Source organism: Nelusetta ayraudi, unplaced genomic scaffold (genome assembly GCF_046127955.1).
Source record: "Nelusetta ayraudi isolate G7.1 ecotype Tasmania unplaced genomic scaffold, CSIRO-AGI_Nayr_v1 ptg000002l, whole genome shotgun sequence".
Classification (NCBI taxonomy): Eukaryota; Metazoa; Chordata; class Actinopteri; order Tetraodontiformes; family Monacanthidae; genus Nelusetta; species Nelusetta ayraudi.
Window position 1 is genome coordinate 2,225,001 of NW_027466052.1, and position 18,230 is coordinate 2,243,230.

The 18,230-nt window shown below is 47.2% G+C and overlaps 2 protein-coding genes across 2 annotated transcripts in view; both read left to right on the forward strand.

The window, feature by feature from the left end:
* jph3a (junctophilin 3a) overlaps positions 1 to 9,864 on the forward strand; it is a 12,295-nt gene extending 2,431 nt beyond the window's left edge. The window contains exons 3-6 of the mRNA XM_076043142.1: positions 3,304 to 4,084; positions 4,799 to 4,923; positions 5,617 to 6,833; positions 7,642 to 9,864. Coding sequence (XP_075899257.1) covers positions 3,304 to 4,084; positions 4,799 to 4,923; positions 5,617 to 6,833; positions 7,642 to 7,722 — 2,204 coding nt within the window. The 3' untranslated portion in view covers positions 7,723 to 9,864. The remainder of the gene's footprint in view (positions 1 to 3,303; positions 4,085 to 4,798; positions 4,924 to 5,616; positions 6,834 to 7,641) is intronic.
* A 1,636-nt stretch (positions 9,865 to 11,500) lies between these two features.
* Positions 11,501 to 16,231, forward strand: LOC142899878 (uncharacterized). The gene is made up of 2 exons (XM_076043811.1): positions 11,501 to 11,807; positions 12,811 to 16,231. The coding sequence occupies exon 2, from the start codon at positions 12,940 to 12,942 to the stop codon at positions 14,695 to 14,697; it is 1,758 nt and encodes a 585-aa protein (XP_075899926.1). The 5' UTR covers positions 11,501 to 11,807; positions 12,811 to 12,939; the 3' UTR covers positions 14,698 to 16,231.
* The last annotated feature ends 1,999 nt before the right edge of the window (positions 16,232 to 18,230 follow it).

An 18,230-nucleotide genomic window follows, 5' to 3' on the forward strand; every position in this document is an offset into this window, starting at 1 on the left:
CCCCTCATCTGAGGTTGTTTCCGGTCGACCTCGGTGAACTCTTGAAGCCGGCCGGTCGCTCGGGCGAAAGCAGGGAGCAACTGCTGCTCTTTCACACCACACAACAACAGAAAGAAGATATCCAGGAAGTGACTGAGGGTGAGCCATGAGTGGACGCTGCTGCGGTAACAGCAGCAGCTTGATTAGAATTGGTCAACCTTTCCGTTCAGCATCGCCGCTTGCCACGGTGATGCTGCGGCCCCAGACCTGCTAACAGATACCTGAAAAAATGTAGGCAGTGGCTGTCAGGTTAGCAGTGACAGACACACACAACATCTTGCGTCTCCCTCTCTCACAGCTGGTCAGCTGCCAGCAGAGAGCAGCTCTCTTGCGCTCTGATTGGCTGCCTTCTTCCATGAGTTTCTTTCTTTCTTTCTTTCTTTCTTTCTTTTTCTAATTTCCGGACCTCTTGGGGATGGGGGTGCGGGAGGAGGGGGGGGGGGGGGTGAGGGCTGATTAAGTAGGTTGTTTGATAAGCGACGCTGCCACATTCCCGCACCGCGCCGCATCGCATGGCATCGCAGCACTCGTCTAAGGACCCGGATGCTGGAAAGCAGCTCAGTGAAGTGATGCAGGTCGCGTAGTGAGACGTGCGGAGCAGGTCTGTTTACCGGGACGGGACGAGACGGGACGCGCCACATCCGCCTTAATGGCAGCGGTCAGAGTGAAACAGGAGGGTGCAGACAAGCTCTACCCCCCCCCCCCACCCGCTCCCCCCCCCCACCCCTTCTCTGTCTGTATGTGTGTTCGGTGTGAGGGAGTGTCGCCGATCCAATAAAGAGTGCGTCACGCGACAGTTCTGCTCCTCGGTTCCGCTCACGTGGAAGCCCCCACCGACGGATGAATATAGCACGCACGAGCTGACACATTTTACACAACCCAATAATTGTGCAGGAGGATCGCGCGCGCGCGCACACACACCACACACCGGGGACTTTGCCGTCAACACAGCGACGCTTATTAAAAACACAATAATGAAAGTGTATCCAAGGACGAGGCAGAGCGAGGCGGCCTGCTTCCGGTTTCAGCACCGCAGACAGCTCCTGGTCTGGGAGGAAGTCGTCCTTCTGAGAAGCTTTTAAACGTCACTCTCTTTACAGGACCCACTCAGTGCCAATCTCGCTCGGCGACGTTGGCATTGTTGCTCTTCTTGAGTGATCCTGGGGAGTATATATGCTCTCATACAAAGTTTAATTATGGGGGATTGGGGATGTAGAGTGATGTAGGGTACCAGCATAGACATTTTTTTTTTTTAGATAGATAGATAGATAGATAGATAGATAGATAGATAGATAGATAGATAATTTCCATTGTTGTGTGGTACGAGGACCAGCTGAGGGCGAACAGCGGAGATGCAGACAGAGAGTGAGATGCCTCTTGGCTCTTTGGCTTTTGTAAACGAACCCGACGGGCAGCGAGTTGAACAGGAGGCAGCGGAGTTTCCTGGCCTGAAACATGAGCCGGCCTGAGCTCCCGCTCAAACCATCACTGCGATGTGAGGAGGGAATGGGAGGGCGGAAGATGTTGACCTCTTCTTTCAGCGGACCTCCTCCAGGGAGCGCCGCTACTCCTGCCAGGAAGACTCAGTGTCGACTCTGATTTCACCAGTGCAGATGGAGGAGGCTGCAGGGGTGAGGGAATGACATGTGGGATCGTCTCTGGCTCCGACTGGCCTGTAAACGTTCAAACGGCTTTAAACCTTTTTTCACTGCCCCATATTTTGAGTGTACTGTCACAGAAGCATAGAAAGTTGTCAGGTTTAAAAACCAAACCATTCAGATAAAGTATCTCTTGAACAAAGGTCAGCGTGATGCAAGTGGACTGAAATGGGAGAAAAATGTCTGTGGATAAACTTTAAGCTGTTTGCTGAGCTGTTTCGTCTTTTCTCACAAGCTTTCATGCACAGCTTTACATAAAAAAAAAATAATAGTTCAGACATAAATCAGTGGCAAACCAAGTATCGAGTGAATGTGTCCCATGAAAACTAAACCACATGGAACGATAATGTTGTTGAAAATGATGTGACTAGGGCGCCGCTTCTGTCTCGCTTTTGGTTTTTCTGCCACAATCCCACTCAACCCAATGTGCCATATCTTTGAGAGCTCCGGCACAATGATGTGTTGGATTACTGTGAGCACTCGGACGCTTCTTAGAAAGGGCATGTGTTGTCTGTCTAGTCAGAAGCAAATCTCTGTTGTTCTCCAGGGTAGCCCCCCACTGATTTGTCACAATTGGCTAATTTTGTGACATGGACACTGAATCAGTGAATTTTATCCATTTTTGGCCAGATGTCCATCAACTTCCTGTATTTTTTTTTTACTTCTTCTTGTGGTTTTTAAGGGCACCTAGCATCACTTCCTGCACACTGGATAACAGGGAGCCAGCTCTCTGGCTGTGCACTTCCAAAGGTCTGCAATAAACATTGTCTGTTTGAGCTTGGTATGGTGGACGAGTGCAATTTTGAAAATTTAACATCTCTGCTGCTTTTCTAAGTTGCCCGGTACACTTTTTTCTCCATCACTCTTTGTGTTGATTCACACTGAATGCTTATTTAAATCAGCTAACTACAGAAAACAATAAAATTTGATTAAATCTGGTGTAAAGAATTCCGACAGGACAAATCCACACAGATTCTGATGAATGATGAGGATGTGGACGATGAGGACGATGACATCATTCCCATCCTAAAATCCCTTCACTGGCTCCTAGTCCCATTCAGAATTGAGGACAGGGTCTCTCTCCTAACCCATCAGTGCATTCACTGACCTCCAGGACCCTCTAGGGACCTCCTCATCCATCCTCCGTTCCACTACCACAAACCTGTTTGAGGGCTTTTTCTTCTGCTGCTCTGAGGCTGTGGAATGCCATCCCTGACCACCTAAGGGCTTCACCTACTAAACATGTTTTAAATGAAACTTGAAAACTTCTCTATTTAAAAAAAAAAAGCATTCATCCAATTTCTTTTTCTTTTTTTTTTACTGTTTATTAAGCTTGATAACTTTTTAAAATGTATTCATTTTAAATTTTTTGCCTGCTCTGTAGCACTTTGAGATTGCCGAAATGTCAAATGCTATATAAATAAAATGTATATTATTATTATTATTATTATTATTATTATTATTATTATTATTATTATTATTATTATTATTATTATTATTATTATTATTATTACAGGTCCTTCAATGCATCACCACAGAGATTGACAGAAATTTTTTGGGAGAAATGTTTTTGGAGGAAACAACTGACTCTTCGTTTGTCCCCCAGGAACCTACCAGGGCCAGTGGCTTGGCGGCATGCGTCACGGCTACGGCGTGCGGCAGAGCGTTCCGTACGGCATGGCGGCCGTCATCCTCTTCCCCCTGCGCACATCCATAAACTCTCTGCGCTCCGAGCACAGTCACGGCCCTCCGGCCGTGGCGGAGGACGGCAGCGCCGCCGCGCCAACCGACGGGGTGGCGGCCGGGCTGGCGGGGAGCCCGGTGGGACGAGGCGGCTTCGCCTTGACGGCGCCGAGTGAAGCTGAGCGTCAGAGGAAGAGAAAGGGACGCTTCCGCCAGTCCATCCTCAGCGGCTTGAAGCTGCGGCGCTCCGAGTCTAAGAGCTCACTGGCCAGTCAGCTCAGCAAGCAGAGCTCGTTCTGCAGCGAGGCCGGCATGAGCACCGTCAGCTCGGCGGCGTCCGACATTCACTCCAATGCCAGCGAGAGCGAGCAGGGCGCCCCCATCGACGCCACCGTGACGGAGCTGTACGCTGGCGAGTGGCGGAGTGACCAGAGAGCCGGCTGGGGCGTGAGCCGTCGCTCGGACGGCCTGCACTACCAGGGTGAGTGGGCGGGGAACAAGAGGCACGGCTACGGCTGCACCACCTTCCCCGACGGCACCAAGGAAGAGGGGAAGTACAAACAGAACGTCCTGGTGAGTGGCAAGCGCAAGAACCTGATCCCGCTGAGGGCGAGCAAGATCAGGGAGAAGGTGGACCGGGCGGTGGAAGCCGCCGAGAAGGCAGCCGACACCGCCAAGCAGAAGGCCGAGATTGCAATGTCAAGGTAGGAGAGGGAGTCCGTCAAGTCTGTGCTAATAGCATCCACTCAGTGGCCGACTGCATTTCACGTCTAGGCCTTCCGTGAGGTCGTGCTCGGCCTTACCTGAATTAATACACAACACAAATGCCAATTTTAAGACATTAGTCCAACAAAAGTAATGCTAATGTGTGCTTCAATAAGTTAATAAAGTTAATAAATTGTCCGCTGTTACCTTCATTTAGGGCACCAATGAGACAATAACATAAAAAACAATTTATTTTGTATTTTGAGAATATGCAACAGCAAAAACATGAACAATAACACGGCACATTGTTTACATTATAAATTGCAGATGATTCAACAATTTACCTTCTCCTCTTTCCGCCATAGAATCTCTGGGATTAGTTAAGTCTTCCAGGCTCTCACAAGTGCTCCAATCACAGCCAGGCATAAGGCAATGGTATCAAAATTGACGTGGTCCGTTCACTTACAGCACATAGCAGCCTGCAGTGTTGATCCTGAAGGCCTCAGGCAGATTTCATAGAACCTGACAACCCAAGCTAGCTAAAATATGATTGGGTAAAAACTCTACCGTAATATACAACAATGGAAGCAGCGCTACTGAGTGGATATAATATGACATGAAGAAAACAGACTACGGAGAGTAACTTTATTATCATATATACGGGAAAAAGTCACAGGCCCATCTTACTCCGGTCTTGTGTCTGCCCACTCCAGGATGAGCCACGCTCACGGGAAGGCCGAGGCAGCAGAGGGAGTGGCGCAGAAGGCCACGGAGGAGTGTCGACTGGCCCGCATCACTGCCAAAGAGCTGTCGCCTTCTTTCCACATCTACGGGAATGGTGAGTGACAAAACTGAGCACTGAACTGCTCAGTCCCAAGCTCCACCATCCCACTCCCGACGCTACTTCAAAGAAGCTCATTCTGATTGTTTCAGTCTCTCTATTTGGGTTGGTTCTCCCAAATGGGCTGGAAGAATTGTCAGGCATCAGTTGATGCATGACTATAAAAGTCTTTGAAGGGGAAACGAAGCCACGGCACGGTGTTGGCCGGCCATCATGTATAACAGGACTGTGATTGATGGAAAAACATATCAGTGGTTCTCAACCACAGCTGTAGTCTATTTACTGTTGTTTAATTTTACACTTAGACACCTGAGCTGTTGGAAGCTCCAATAATTAGCATTTTTCTTTTATAGCAGACACATGACTACTTTTGATGTTATCTTTATACCCTGACATGTTTCAGTGGTAGCTTCTGTTTTCCTCAGAGTGTCACCAGGTTGGTGTGACACTTTTATATCAGCTGGTAACACAGAGATGTAAATACAGTTGTGGAGGGGACTGAAAGCAACAGAGATTTTTGACACTGGATCCAATTACCAAGAAGATTTTCAAATTCTTTTGTTCCCCTGTATGCTAACACACACACACACACACACACACACACACACACACACACACACACACACTGTAGGTCTAATGGATGGCTGCCAAATCACTTTTACTGATGCTATGCTGCCTCTGTGTTCGTAGGGCTCGAATGTCAGAGGCCTAAGCACCAGGACGCCAAGGACAAAGACCACGAGGTGATCTCCACGGGAACCGACAGTCCGGAGCTGTGCACACCGGACACCACGCCGCCTGTCATCACACCTGAACTCAGCCCAGTACTGAGTGTGCCCACCTCGCCCCCCCATAGCCTGCCCAAGCATGCCCATCGACCCAGAAATGCTTGTTTCATGCGCCAGAGTGCCGTGGACGACCAGGGAGCTGCAGAGATCCAGGTGCTGGTGGAGGGGCGGGGAATGGATCTGCTAAGGGGAGGGGCAAACAGCTGGACTGATGACAGAGGGGGCAGCAGCCGCTCCACCACCCCATCCCTCCTGGAGGAGCAGGAGGGCCAGATTAATGGGCACGAGCAGCCATCGCTGTCCAACCACAAGTCACGGGAGAAGTGCTGGTCCAATCACAAGTCCAGGGAGCACACCTCCTCCTCCTCCCACAGAGCGTGGGAGCACTCCAACCAAAAGTCCTCCAATCATGCCTCGTCCAATCACAAGTCGAGGGAGTACTCGTCCTCCAATCACAAAACATGGGATCATTCTTCCACCAATCACAAGGCCTGCGATCACGCCTCTTCCAACTACAAGCCGCAGGTGCACATCCTGTCCAATCACAAGGCCCCAGAGCATAACACGTCCAATCACAAGACTTCTGAGCATGGCTCTTCCAATCACAAGTCCCAAGACTACGCCTCCACCAATCACCACGCAAAGGACCAGGTATCTTCCAGCTATAACGCTCGAGAGCATGTCTACCCCAACCACCACCCCAAGCAGCACAACCCCACCAACCACAAGCTGAGCGAGCACACCGTCATCGACCAAAGGCTGGACGACCTCACTGGCTGGAAGACTGAGAGCGCCCTCAGGTGGAGCCCTGCCCACCCGCGCCTTACCGAGCAGGACGAGGAGCGGATGAACGACTACATGGTGGACATGAGACTGCAGTGTGTAGACTCGCAAGCGTCCCAGGGCCTGGGCCAGGAGAACAACAAGCTGCGTTCCCGGAGCCTTCGGCCGGTCAGGGAGGGATCCATGGACTCTGTACAGATGCTGGACAACCTGAATGTGGGGGCAGAGCTGGAGGAGTGGCCACTCCACAGGGACCTCACCCTCTCGCCACCCTTAACGTCTCAGCCCATCAACCTGGAGCAGGAAGGAGAGCATCTCACCCTTAAATCAAACTCAGTGAGTCATTAACACGCCTGGAGTGGTCGCAGTCGCAGACAATTCACATAGGTACCATCCTGCTCACACTTCAGTCCAGCTAATAAATTAGCGCACTGACATTTGCCACAGACAAAGGCTCCTTTCATACTTGGTACTCAGTTTAAAAATAATTTGTTCATTTTGAGCGCTATAACCATCACTAAGTTCATCCATCCTTCTTCTCATTAATCTGGTTTTGCACAAAGGAAGTCCACTCTCTGCCATCTTCCTCACTTTCTGTTCACTGCTTGGTATCACTGGCATGTTCTTGAATCATCGGGTTAGTGGAATATGAATATACACAGAAGTACTTAAGAGGTTGAGCAGAGTTTGGAGTTTGGCCTTTGTCACAAGTAAAGCAAACAATATATAATATAGTATATAGTAATACAACAACAATACAACTTGTATATTACAATAATTACATACTGTATATGTGTGTGTGTATATATATATATATATATATATATATATATATACATATGTATATATATATATATATATATATATATGTATATATACATATATATATATATATATATATGTATATATACATATATATATATATATATGTATATATACATATATATATATATACACACAAACCTCAGAAAATAACTTCAACAACATATAAAGAAGATTTTTTTTTTTTTAAAGCAGAAACGGGGTAGGGTTAATTCGATGCTACCTACGCAGCCGTGCATGTGGCCCCAGGTCTTCACTATTGAGTCCAGATACAGTTTCCTTCTGACTGAAAACTTACTGCATCTCCTTTCTTGTCTTTCAGGGCTCCAGCTCCATCCTGGTGGTTATGGTCATTTTACTCAATATTGGAGTAGCCGTTCTTTTCATTCACTTCTTTATTTAAGCATACACAGATGGGATCTATTAAGACCTACTGTTAACCACAGTGTATTATGTTACTGCTGGCTGAGACGGACATTGTGGCTGTGGGACGGTAGCCCGCAGCTGACTGACGGACCCAGTGGAGGCCCATCTATTGTCGCTCCTGATCATCTTCTTCTTCTCACACTCATTCAAAAAAGAAAAAAACATCTGAGTATTTTTGAGAGCACAGTTTCTTTAGTTCAAACTCAAACGGCTTTTGAGCTCGCAACAACAGAAAAGACGGCCAGAGAAGCAACAAGTACGGCTTTGATTGATGGACATAGACGTGCACATGGCTGCCCATCAGCAAACTGGAGACGGCTCAGGCAGTGTTGCCAATTATCTCATCTGTCTAGCTGAGATCAGGACCTTTTAACCTGTGCATTCCAATGGTGGAAGTGCACAAAGGCGCCTGGAGGCGTTTATCTCCTGATTACACAGAGGGACATTAGAGCAAGATGTGAATGCGTAGCTGCCTCACCCTGGTCACGTACAACATCTTTTGCTTAGCATCACAAGCTGAGTTTTGATGCAACAAAACTGCATTAATTGGTGCATTTAATATGTCAAAATTGCAAGCGATACCGAAGACTTTTGTGTGTTAAAGGAAGAACAAATGCTAGCGTCAAGTTTCGTCTCCAGTGCAGAAAAAAAAAGTCTCAAGCCATTAGCTTGCAGCGAAGCAAAAGTTGTCTGTTGCATTGAAATATTAACTAAGAGTTTCCTAATTTCTTGCCTCCACATTGTTTGATATACACTCTGAACCCATCAATGGTAGTGATTCTGTTTTTGGAGATCACTTAGCCATGTTGAAGGCAGGCTCGTCCTTGCATTGCATCGACGTGCCGGGTCAAAACCTTTGTGTACTTCCACTCCTAGGCCTGCACGGTGCAGAAAGGTCCTGCAAAGCGATCCTCACTTCACGTTGTCCATCTTAAACAACAATCCTTTTCTTAGCCTTTTGACCCTCTCCATCCCTCATGCCTGTTGGCCTCTATGCGCACCATACAGAACTATGCTGCAAGAGTAGATCCAGTTTAAAGGGCTCCGTCAAGATTCTGTTCTTCTTCTCCCCTCTCCAAACTATGCACACAACCATTGCATGAGGCTGTGTGTGGTTTTGAGAAAGTGCATTCTCTATCCCTTTAACATCCACCTGTTTTATCGTCCTCATTTGTGCGCACGCCGTCCTGGTTATCACTTCCTGTCAGCAGAGACACCGCCACCACACCACACCTAAATCTTAGCAGGCTGGGTAAGAATCAGCCGTAATGGACCGACACACTCTTACGGTGATGGATGAGTGTGCCGTTGTTGTTAAGTGGATCCACACATACGCACTCGCACGCAAAACTAAAGAGTAATTCTACAAGTCTCACGTTTAACTACTGACGAGGATTCAACCTTGGCCCTTTGTACAGCTTGAGACTGTTATGTTATAACCACTAATTCTACTATATATATGTATGTGTCATTATTATTATTCCACTTTGTTACTTTTTGCAACGACAGAGAGAATGCTGAGTGCCTCGTATTTATTCATTATCAGCCTCTTGATTTAAAGTCCCTCAATAAAGCAACCCCTCTTCTCCCACCTTGGCCCCATGTGGACAGGCTAGGTGGAGATGAATGATCAATCAACACCCCCACCCTAAAAATGGCATGCACTGTTTGGTCTGTCCCTCCCAGTCCCTCCTTCGGACCAGTCAAGAAGGGAAGTGAAGAGGTTTCATTGTGTCATTTCCAGACACACATTTTTGGGCCGGATGAGATTTTCAGCATGTTTGTTCCGCCTGCTCAATCTGGTGTCAGTTTGTGAGTTCCTCCTTCCCGCCGTCTCTCTTTTAACCAGCAACATAAGGCTATGTGAGACGTGGAGAGCAGTGTAAAATAACGCTAGCTTTTAAACTCTTGATGGAAACAAAACCTGAAACGTCCTGAGTTTATGAATGATATTAAAAGAAAACTCTCTGCTACTGTATGTTTTATACTTCGCACCAAGTGGCATCATCATGTTGTGACATCATTGCATGCCCGAGCATGCTCTCTTTCTTACTCTTTGGTTTATGAGGTTGTTTCAAAGTTAATGTGGAGAAAATAATGAAATGTTTGAAATGAACAAGTTTGTTGTGGTCTCCTTTATTGACAAGCCAACGGTGGAGTTTCCATGAGGTGGTTCTGAAAAATCACTAACTTAGGCAAAGTAATGATACATTCTGGGTTATCTATATTTCTGAAAATGAATGATTTCATATTATGCAGTAGGGGTTTGCAGCTAGATCAATTTCTGGATTCATGGCGATGCAACACACAGCAATTCAGTAACAATTCATAAATGCTCAAAATTGATTGTTTTACATTATAGCTAAAACGCAAAAACACTGCGCCCAGACATCTTAGGGGATGGACCGCTAGCCAAGATGGCGGCAGCTAACTCTCTGGCTCCAGTCACTGAACGATTCATTGGTGCAGTGGTTAGCAGTGTGGCCTCACAAAGAGAAGATTGCGGGTTCGATCCTGTGTGGGGTGTGTCTGCGTGGCTTCTCTCCGCATTTCTCCTGCATGAGGCTAGTCGTCAACTCTGAAGTTGTCTCTTGGTGTGAGTGTGAATGTTTGTTTGTCTGTATGCGCCCTGCGACTCGTCCACCCTGCCTTCACCCCAGGACAGCAGGGATAGGCTCCACCCCACTGCGATGCTGAGTGCAGGAGAAGCGGTAATAGAAAATGAATAGATGAATCAGTCAATCATTTTGAGTTTTAAGTCTGCTTTATTTGTAAAGGCACTTTATGTAATCTATTTGTTCTGAATAAGAGCAGCTTTTCCTTGTGGAAAATATTTGGTGCTCTGATAAATAAAAGATAACAGGGGTACATTTGTATGTTTACTTATATAGCATGTTTAAAAGTATGTTGCCAGAAAGAGAAAGAGGGGGAGAGAGAGAGAGGGAGGGAGAGAGGGCGGGAGGAAAAAAACTGTAAGAAAATAGATGCAATGATTATTATTATTACAATAATTGTAATAATTGGTGAATAACTCAATTGGAAGACCTTGAATTGTAATTGTAGTAATTGTGAGGTGCCTTAGAGTGCACTTCTCTGAATATCATACCAATCACTAAATTGACTCTGGGACTCCAGTTATTGGACTTTCTCTTTCTATTAGACTTTCTAATATGAAGCACATTTGTTCTGCAAAGAGCAATGGCTATAATGAACTAACGTAATTCATGTTTATATATTGTTTTCCCCTTAAGAAAAAGCTAAAGGGCAAACTCCAACTTCACAAAAGGAGTAGATGACAGTTGAAACAAGGAGGCATTGGGACAAATAATTACTTCTGAAAACTTTACTCTGCAAAAAATACTGACGCCTGTTGATGGACAGGGTCGATATGAAGGAGGAAAAGAAAAACGATTAATTTTTTTTTTTTTTTTAAACTAAACTCAGCAACAAATCATACACAACAAGACATTATAGGATGTAAGCTCACTGCACACTGTTGAATAGGATTTTAATAATCCCCCAACAGATATGGAGCAGTTATATTTACTGCTTATTATGGTGACATTAACCAATCGGATAAAATAACTGGCGTAGGCAAAATAAAGATTTAATCTTTTAAAATTGATTGGATTGAGCGAGACACCCCCTTCATTTGAGTTTCAAATGGTACGATGTACACAGAGTTGACATAGCGACATACTCCCCCTGGTGTTACATTGTGGAGTTACACCCGGTACTATTTTTTTTCAAAGGTTCGGATCGGCGTTTATGTTTGTTTGAACGCTCGTGCAACCGACTCTGATAGCACATTTCTCCTCTCATCTTCTACTTCAGGGCTACCGGCTGTGGTCCGACCATGAAGCAGCTCTAGTGACGGCTCCTCCGCGGCGGCGACAGCTCTCTGCGCGGCGGTTTCCGGTGTCCGTCCGTCTGCAGGAGGATGGCGTCCGGCTTCGACCGTATCCCATCCACTGCCGGTCCTCCGAGCTCCAAAAACACCGAAGGCTGTCGACCTGATGCTGGAGACGTCACTGAAGAGCTTCTCTGAAGAGACTAGAGAAGGTACCGTCCCTGTGCGTTTTCTAAGTAGCGGGTTTTTTGTGGATGTGGGAGGCTCGGCCTCAGACAGTGAATTTTCCTCCGCGGCTCGGAGCAGGCCTAGTTTGAATTGGGGTCTTCACGGGAGGCTCCTATGAAACTCTATAGACGTATTGTGGCCTTTCATTAAGCAGCATCTCCGGCCAAGCCTCAGCGGGTCCCCGCCGGAGCTCCAGTCGCTGCCGCCTCGTTGTGTTTCGGCTAATTTTGGCCGTTCTTATAGTGAGGCGAGGGCGGCGGACCATACTTTCTTACCGTGGAGGGAAACGGGGTAGTACGCGATAAGCTCAGAGGATGTCCGGTTGTTTAGCATCGTTAGCTGTAGCCGTTAGCGGCTTGCTACGCTGCTGCCGTTGACAAGCTAACGTCAGGTCGCCACATCCTGGTGTAGAAGTGAGGTCCCAAAACAGCCCGCGGAGGGACTGTGCGCCAGGCTTCGCGCTGTTTCGGCGAATAGTTGAATGTATCAAAGCATTTCCCCTCTTAACGTTTTCAGAAACAACGTGTAGCTGAGAGTCACTACGTTCGATGTGCTCCAGGAAATAGACCCAGCCCAGCTCTACTTGAAATTGAAATGTAGTGCTCTGTGAAGCGTATTCCCATGTTGTTGTGGTTTTTGTTGTTGTTGTTGTTTAGCGGGGATTCATGGCAGTGCGAATGGAATTATCCATGTTGACACTGATACTGTTGCTTATTGGAATAGTTTAAATATCCTGAAGAATTGGAGAACATAGCCCGCTAAGCTAGCTAGGCGGCTTGTTTCAGTTCCATTTCCCCATATACAAGCAACGGCAGCGAGCACCATCAATCACGATACCCTGACTGTGAAGGGCGTTTGCTTGCAACAAATACCATTAGTTCTCATTGAAACTGTCATGTTGGACTCTGGAGAAGCACATCGCTTTTGTGCTGACTCGGGTAATGTTTTGCAGCCCTTTTGGTAAAATGCTTTATGTGTTCCTTTTAGGTTGTCTCCAGTGTCTAACAGGAAGTGTGCAACAGTAGCTGGACCACCCTCGGTGCACTCCTCACAGACCATCCACCCTCTGTGTGGTTCAGAAACTGTCCACACAGTCCCTGCCTTGAAAGTGGAAGGATGACGGAGGCGTGGCAGCAGCAGCACGCGGTGGCTCCGCCCTCTGTGGTGCACACTCTCCCCCCGGGAGCCGACAACCCGCTGGGCTGCACCGTGTATGGCGTCGTCCTGCAGCCCGACACCACACTGCAGCAACCTCAACATGGGCAGCAGCTCACCGTTCAGGCCCAGCAGCCCTCCCTGCAGGTCGGGGGCGAGCGGGGACACAAGTGCGGCGCCTGCGGCCATGACATCTCTCACCTTGCCAATCCTCACGAACATCAGTGCATGGTGAACCAAGACCGCTCGTTCCAGTGCACCCAGTGCATGAAGATCTTCAGCCAGGCGACAGACCTGCTGGAGCACCAGTGCGTGCAGGTGGAGCAGAAGCCATTTGTGTGCGGTGTGTGCAAGATGGGCTTCTCTCTGCTCACCTCCTTGGCCCAGCATCACAACTCACACGGCAACGGGAACAACCCGATGAAGTGCTCCATCTGCGAGAAGACGTACCGGCCAGGTTCCGGAAACGTCACGCCAACCTCGTCTGCTGCCAACCCCCAGCAGCCCTCTACTGGTGAGACCTCCAGTGGCGGTGCGGCCATCAGTGCCTCGTCTCCCCCATCGTTTGAGGCCTCGGCACCCGACAGGCCGTACAAGTGTTCTGTGTGCCACAAGGCCTTCCGGCACTTGTCGGAGCTGACGCGGCACGAGCGAGTGCACACCGGCGAGAAGCCGTACAAATGTGACACGTGCGACAAAAGCTTCAGCCAGTCTTCGCACCTGGCGCACCACCAGCGCACGCACAGCTCGGAGCGGCCGTACAAGTGCGCCGTGTGCGAAAAGAGCTTCAAGCACCGCTCCCACCTGGTGCGGCACATGTACGCTCACTCGGGCGAGCACCTGTTCAAGTGCAATTTGTGCGAGATGCACTTTAAGGAGTCGTCGGAGCTACTGCACCACCAGTGTCAGCCGGAAGGGGAGCGGCCGTTCCGGTGCGGCTCCTGCGGCAAGAGCTTCAAGCGTCCGTCCGACCTGCGGCAGCACGAGCGCACGCACTCGGAGGAGCGGCCGTTTCAGTGCGAGGAGTGCCAGATGAGCTTCAAGCAGCAGTATGCCCTGGTGCGCCACCGCCGCACGCACAAGAACCCTGCCGACAGACCCTTCAAGTGCAACCTCTGCGACAAGGGCTTCATGCAGCCCTCGCACCTGCTCTACCACCAGCAGGTGCACGGCATGGAGAGCCTGTTTAAGTGCGCGTCCTGCCAGAAGTCCTTCAGCCAGTCGGGGGAGCTGCTGAGGCACAAGTGCGGCGGCGAGGTGGAGAAGCCCTACAAGTGCGACGTGTGTGGCAAAGGTTACAAAAAGAATTCCACGCTGCAGCGCCACCAGAACTCCCACTGCACGGAGAAGCCGCTCAAGTGTTCGCTGTGTGACAAGCGCTTCGTGTCGTCCTCCGAGTTTGTCCAGCACCGCTGCGACCCCACCCGCGAGAAGCCGCTGAAATGTCCCGACTGCGAGAAGCGCTTCAGGTACTCTTCAGAGCTGCAGCGCCACCGGCGGGTCCACACCGGCGAGAAACCCTTCAAGTGCGCCAACTGTGACAAGAGCTTCAAGCAACGCGAGCACCTGGCCAAGCACCAGAGCGTGCACTCTCGGGAGACACAGTTTAAGTGCGTGTGGTGCGGTGAGCGTTTTGTCGACTTGGCGGCCCTGCAGGAGCACACGGTCCAGCACACCGCCGAGGGCGAGAGCTTCGCCGAGGCTCCCTGCATCCCCTGAAACCCCGACGGCTGTAAACATTTGCTTCACCCACACCCGGTGCCAGCCGCCCGCCCGCCAGCCCGCCAGCCAGCCAGCTCTCCCATCTGCCACTCATAACATGTTAAATTAATCATTTTTAGGACCAGCAACGAGAAGAGTTTGTCCTCATCTGTCACTTGGCAAAACATTCAAAAGGCAATTGGGGGTCACTCGGCTTTCTGTCTGAGAACAGAAGGAAAAAGGCGTGTAAAGTAAAATGTGGGCAGATTCCCCTGTTTAGTTGAGTGTGGGGTTTTATTCTGTGGTTTGCATGTGATTGTCAGTTTCGTGATCATGTCCCTGAGTGTGAGGACAGGGACTTGCAGGAAGTAGTCAGCTGTGTGTGCGCTCATGTATAAGCTCCCTTGATAGCCATGTGCCTTTTTTGTTTTATTTTGTTTCGTTGTCTTTTTCCACCATCTTGTGTTTGTGTTGTGTTTTTTTGTTTGTAATTTTCCAGTATAGCCGCAAACCTCCCATCCGTGTGCAACGGCTGGCTAGTGCAGCAGTATCTTTTCACATAACTAGACCTTAGGTAGTATCATCTGTTTGTGCATGAATATTTATCACATTTTAATGTCACTGTTGTATTATAGTTTTTTTTTGTTTTGTTTTGTTTTTATTTAGGAAATACATCCTAAGAAGGAAATGGTAAAAGTGGAATTGTGAAAATGTATAGCCCTTGTCTTATGAGAACCGTCTTGTTGCATCTTTGTATTAAAATAAAGACATCAAGGTAACTAACCCCTACCTTCCATGCCATACAAATACACTTGACTTGTGCAATAGAATGTGCACAGTGTAATATTTATGACTACTGATTCATGGCATAGTCTTCTCTGTTATACTATAGATTGTGTGTATACGCTTACGGAAACATTAAAAACTGTATAGTGCTTATGTTACCTGTTTTTATATCCACCGTGAATGAGCTTGCATTATCTTGCAAGTGCTTTAGTTAGATGCTCAAATGAATTACCAGGTTTAACCCAATCATGTTATATTGCTCACAAACTAGCTGCATTAGTTACTGTGCTGTAGCTCTAACAAAGGTAATTTTGTGTTGCTTTTGAATTTGAATTGGCCTTTAACGTCCAGACAGGACTCACCTCGCCCTGGTCTATGCCAGGCATCCAGCAGATTATCTGAGTATTCTCAAAGTTTTGCGGTTTTTGTGTTGGTTTATGCTGTAAGGTTTGGGAGTAAAGGTTAAAAAAAATAAATACATTTTTTTGCGTACTTTAGGTAACTGTGTGAGTTTCTATATTCTGTACAATCTTTGCAGTATATTTAAAAGAAAAAAGTTTTTTGAAGTTAAGAGATATGGGATGGGAGGGGGGGGGGGAGAGATGGGATGGCACAGTGACTGTGGTTGTGCCATGAGACTGCTACAAAGCTTCCAACTGGAGGTCAAACGAGTGTAATGAAGAGTTGGTTCACACTTATGGGTATCAATATAGACTCATGTTCATACTGTATACAGACAACTCAAATAAACCACCCTTATGAAAAATTGCTTTGGATATTGTTGTTTTTTTGTTTTTGTTTTTTGGTACCCGCTAATCGCTAGCCAACCATTCAGTTGATATCCATAGTAAATTAATAAAATTCATATGAATGCATCAAGTGTTATGAAAGCATGTTATGAACAATCTTGCATAATGTATATAGTTTAATGGCTATGGCAATGTCAGCTTTTAATATGGTCATTGGATGACTGCTGCCATTTTTAGCATCCATGAGATTATTGATCCAGGAAAGGCATCGAGGATGAAAATCTCTGTGCCTTGAGACACAATGTTCTTGCACGAGTGGCGTTGTCGGTCAAATCACCAGACCTTGAGCTGATCCAGTGTCTGGGCAGCACAATATGGCCGACAGAGTATGTAAAAGTATATGCTGTATAAATAATCAATGCAAATATTACACACTGAGCCTGTAAGTATAGTTTGTATTGATAATATAGTTTGTTTTTTGGCTGCAAAAACAATGTTGGTCGATATTTATGTAATAATTCATATAGAATGAAAAGTGCATTTGAATTACAAGTTACATGTACGCGTTCTCCACCATCAGTTCAGCATTTTAAAATTTCGACTAGCGCCCTTTCGGGTCCGCCATATAGACATATGGGGAAATGTTTTACTCCTAACAAACATTAACAGCCATATTTTGAAAAGGGGCATTCGACTGTACTTTTGCCTCCCTTTCAACTCATATTTTGCCGGTAGGAGGGGGAAACAAAAAAACAAGGCACACATTTCGACGACCATGGACATATTACTCACAAATTCCTCAGGTCAGTGACGCTACCGATTCACTTCCGGGTGATGTTTACTGCAAAAAGGAAGACCCTCCTTGTGCTAACGAGCCGCTGCTAGATGCACCACCACACACCCTACCAAATCAGAGTCCCTCCGTCCCTCGGTCATTTCAAACGCGGTGGTACTGCGTTCGAACCCCGGACGGCCACATCCCGCTAATGAGGCGCTAACGTTCATGTCGGGCGGACTTCCTGCGAGCTTGGATATTTCCACGACGAGGTTAGCTAGGGGCTAACTTTAGCTCCGTCTTGTTGTCATGTATTCTGGAATGCGGACGCCAGTTAACGGTCTGGTCGCACCAGACGTTCATTTTACACGAAAAGCAAGAGTGTTAGAAGTATACTGTGTACCACCCTCTCCATGTTTTCTCTACACTTTTCTGTTTTTTTGTCTCCGTGTTTTTCTACTTTAAGCTAGCGTAGCGTAACTAGCTAGCCATTGGGATGGATTTGACGTATATTAAAAAAAAAAAAAAAAAAACACTGGAGGGGCGGGGGGGGGTAACTCTGTTATGGAATAATGGAACTTTTCGGTTAAGCTGTGATTAATATAGATATCATTGCAAGTGTTGCTCTCTGTTACAAGTAGTTTCTCGTTTGCGTGTATAAAAAAAGCCCCGCTAAGTCCGAGCCGTGACGGGTTGCGGTTGGTTCAAAAAGCCGCTAATGTCCAGCGGGACTCTGTGTTCTTTGATACCGGTGGTTTTCAGGACAGATTTGTCATAGTTTTGAATATTCAGATTGTTCGATCATTCGGCCAAAACGTCTCTCTGAAATCGAAAGTGTCAAAAGATACGAGAAAAAGGTGGCCTATTCGATGTAACGAGTGTTTTTTCTTCAATATTTTTTTTTTTCTAAAGCAGGCTTCATGTTCGGCAGTTTAGTTTCAGTGCAGTGGTTTTTCAGGTTCACCTGGTCTCAAGTCTGATGACTGAGGGTAAACAGCAGCCAAACTTCGTTTGCCTTGTCAGTTGAATTAAGCTTATGATATTACTTAATATTATCTGTTTGACGTTTAGGACACAATGCATCAGAAAATGAATCTGCAGAGATTTGTTGATTAACCAGGATTTTTATTATTTGTTGCAACAACAAAAAAACCTAAACAAATGTGTCACTCACTTGGTTGTGCCTGCTGTCATACCAGCCACCACAGCGGGGCACCTAATTGCGTCGTCTTTGCTCACAC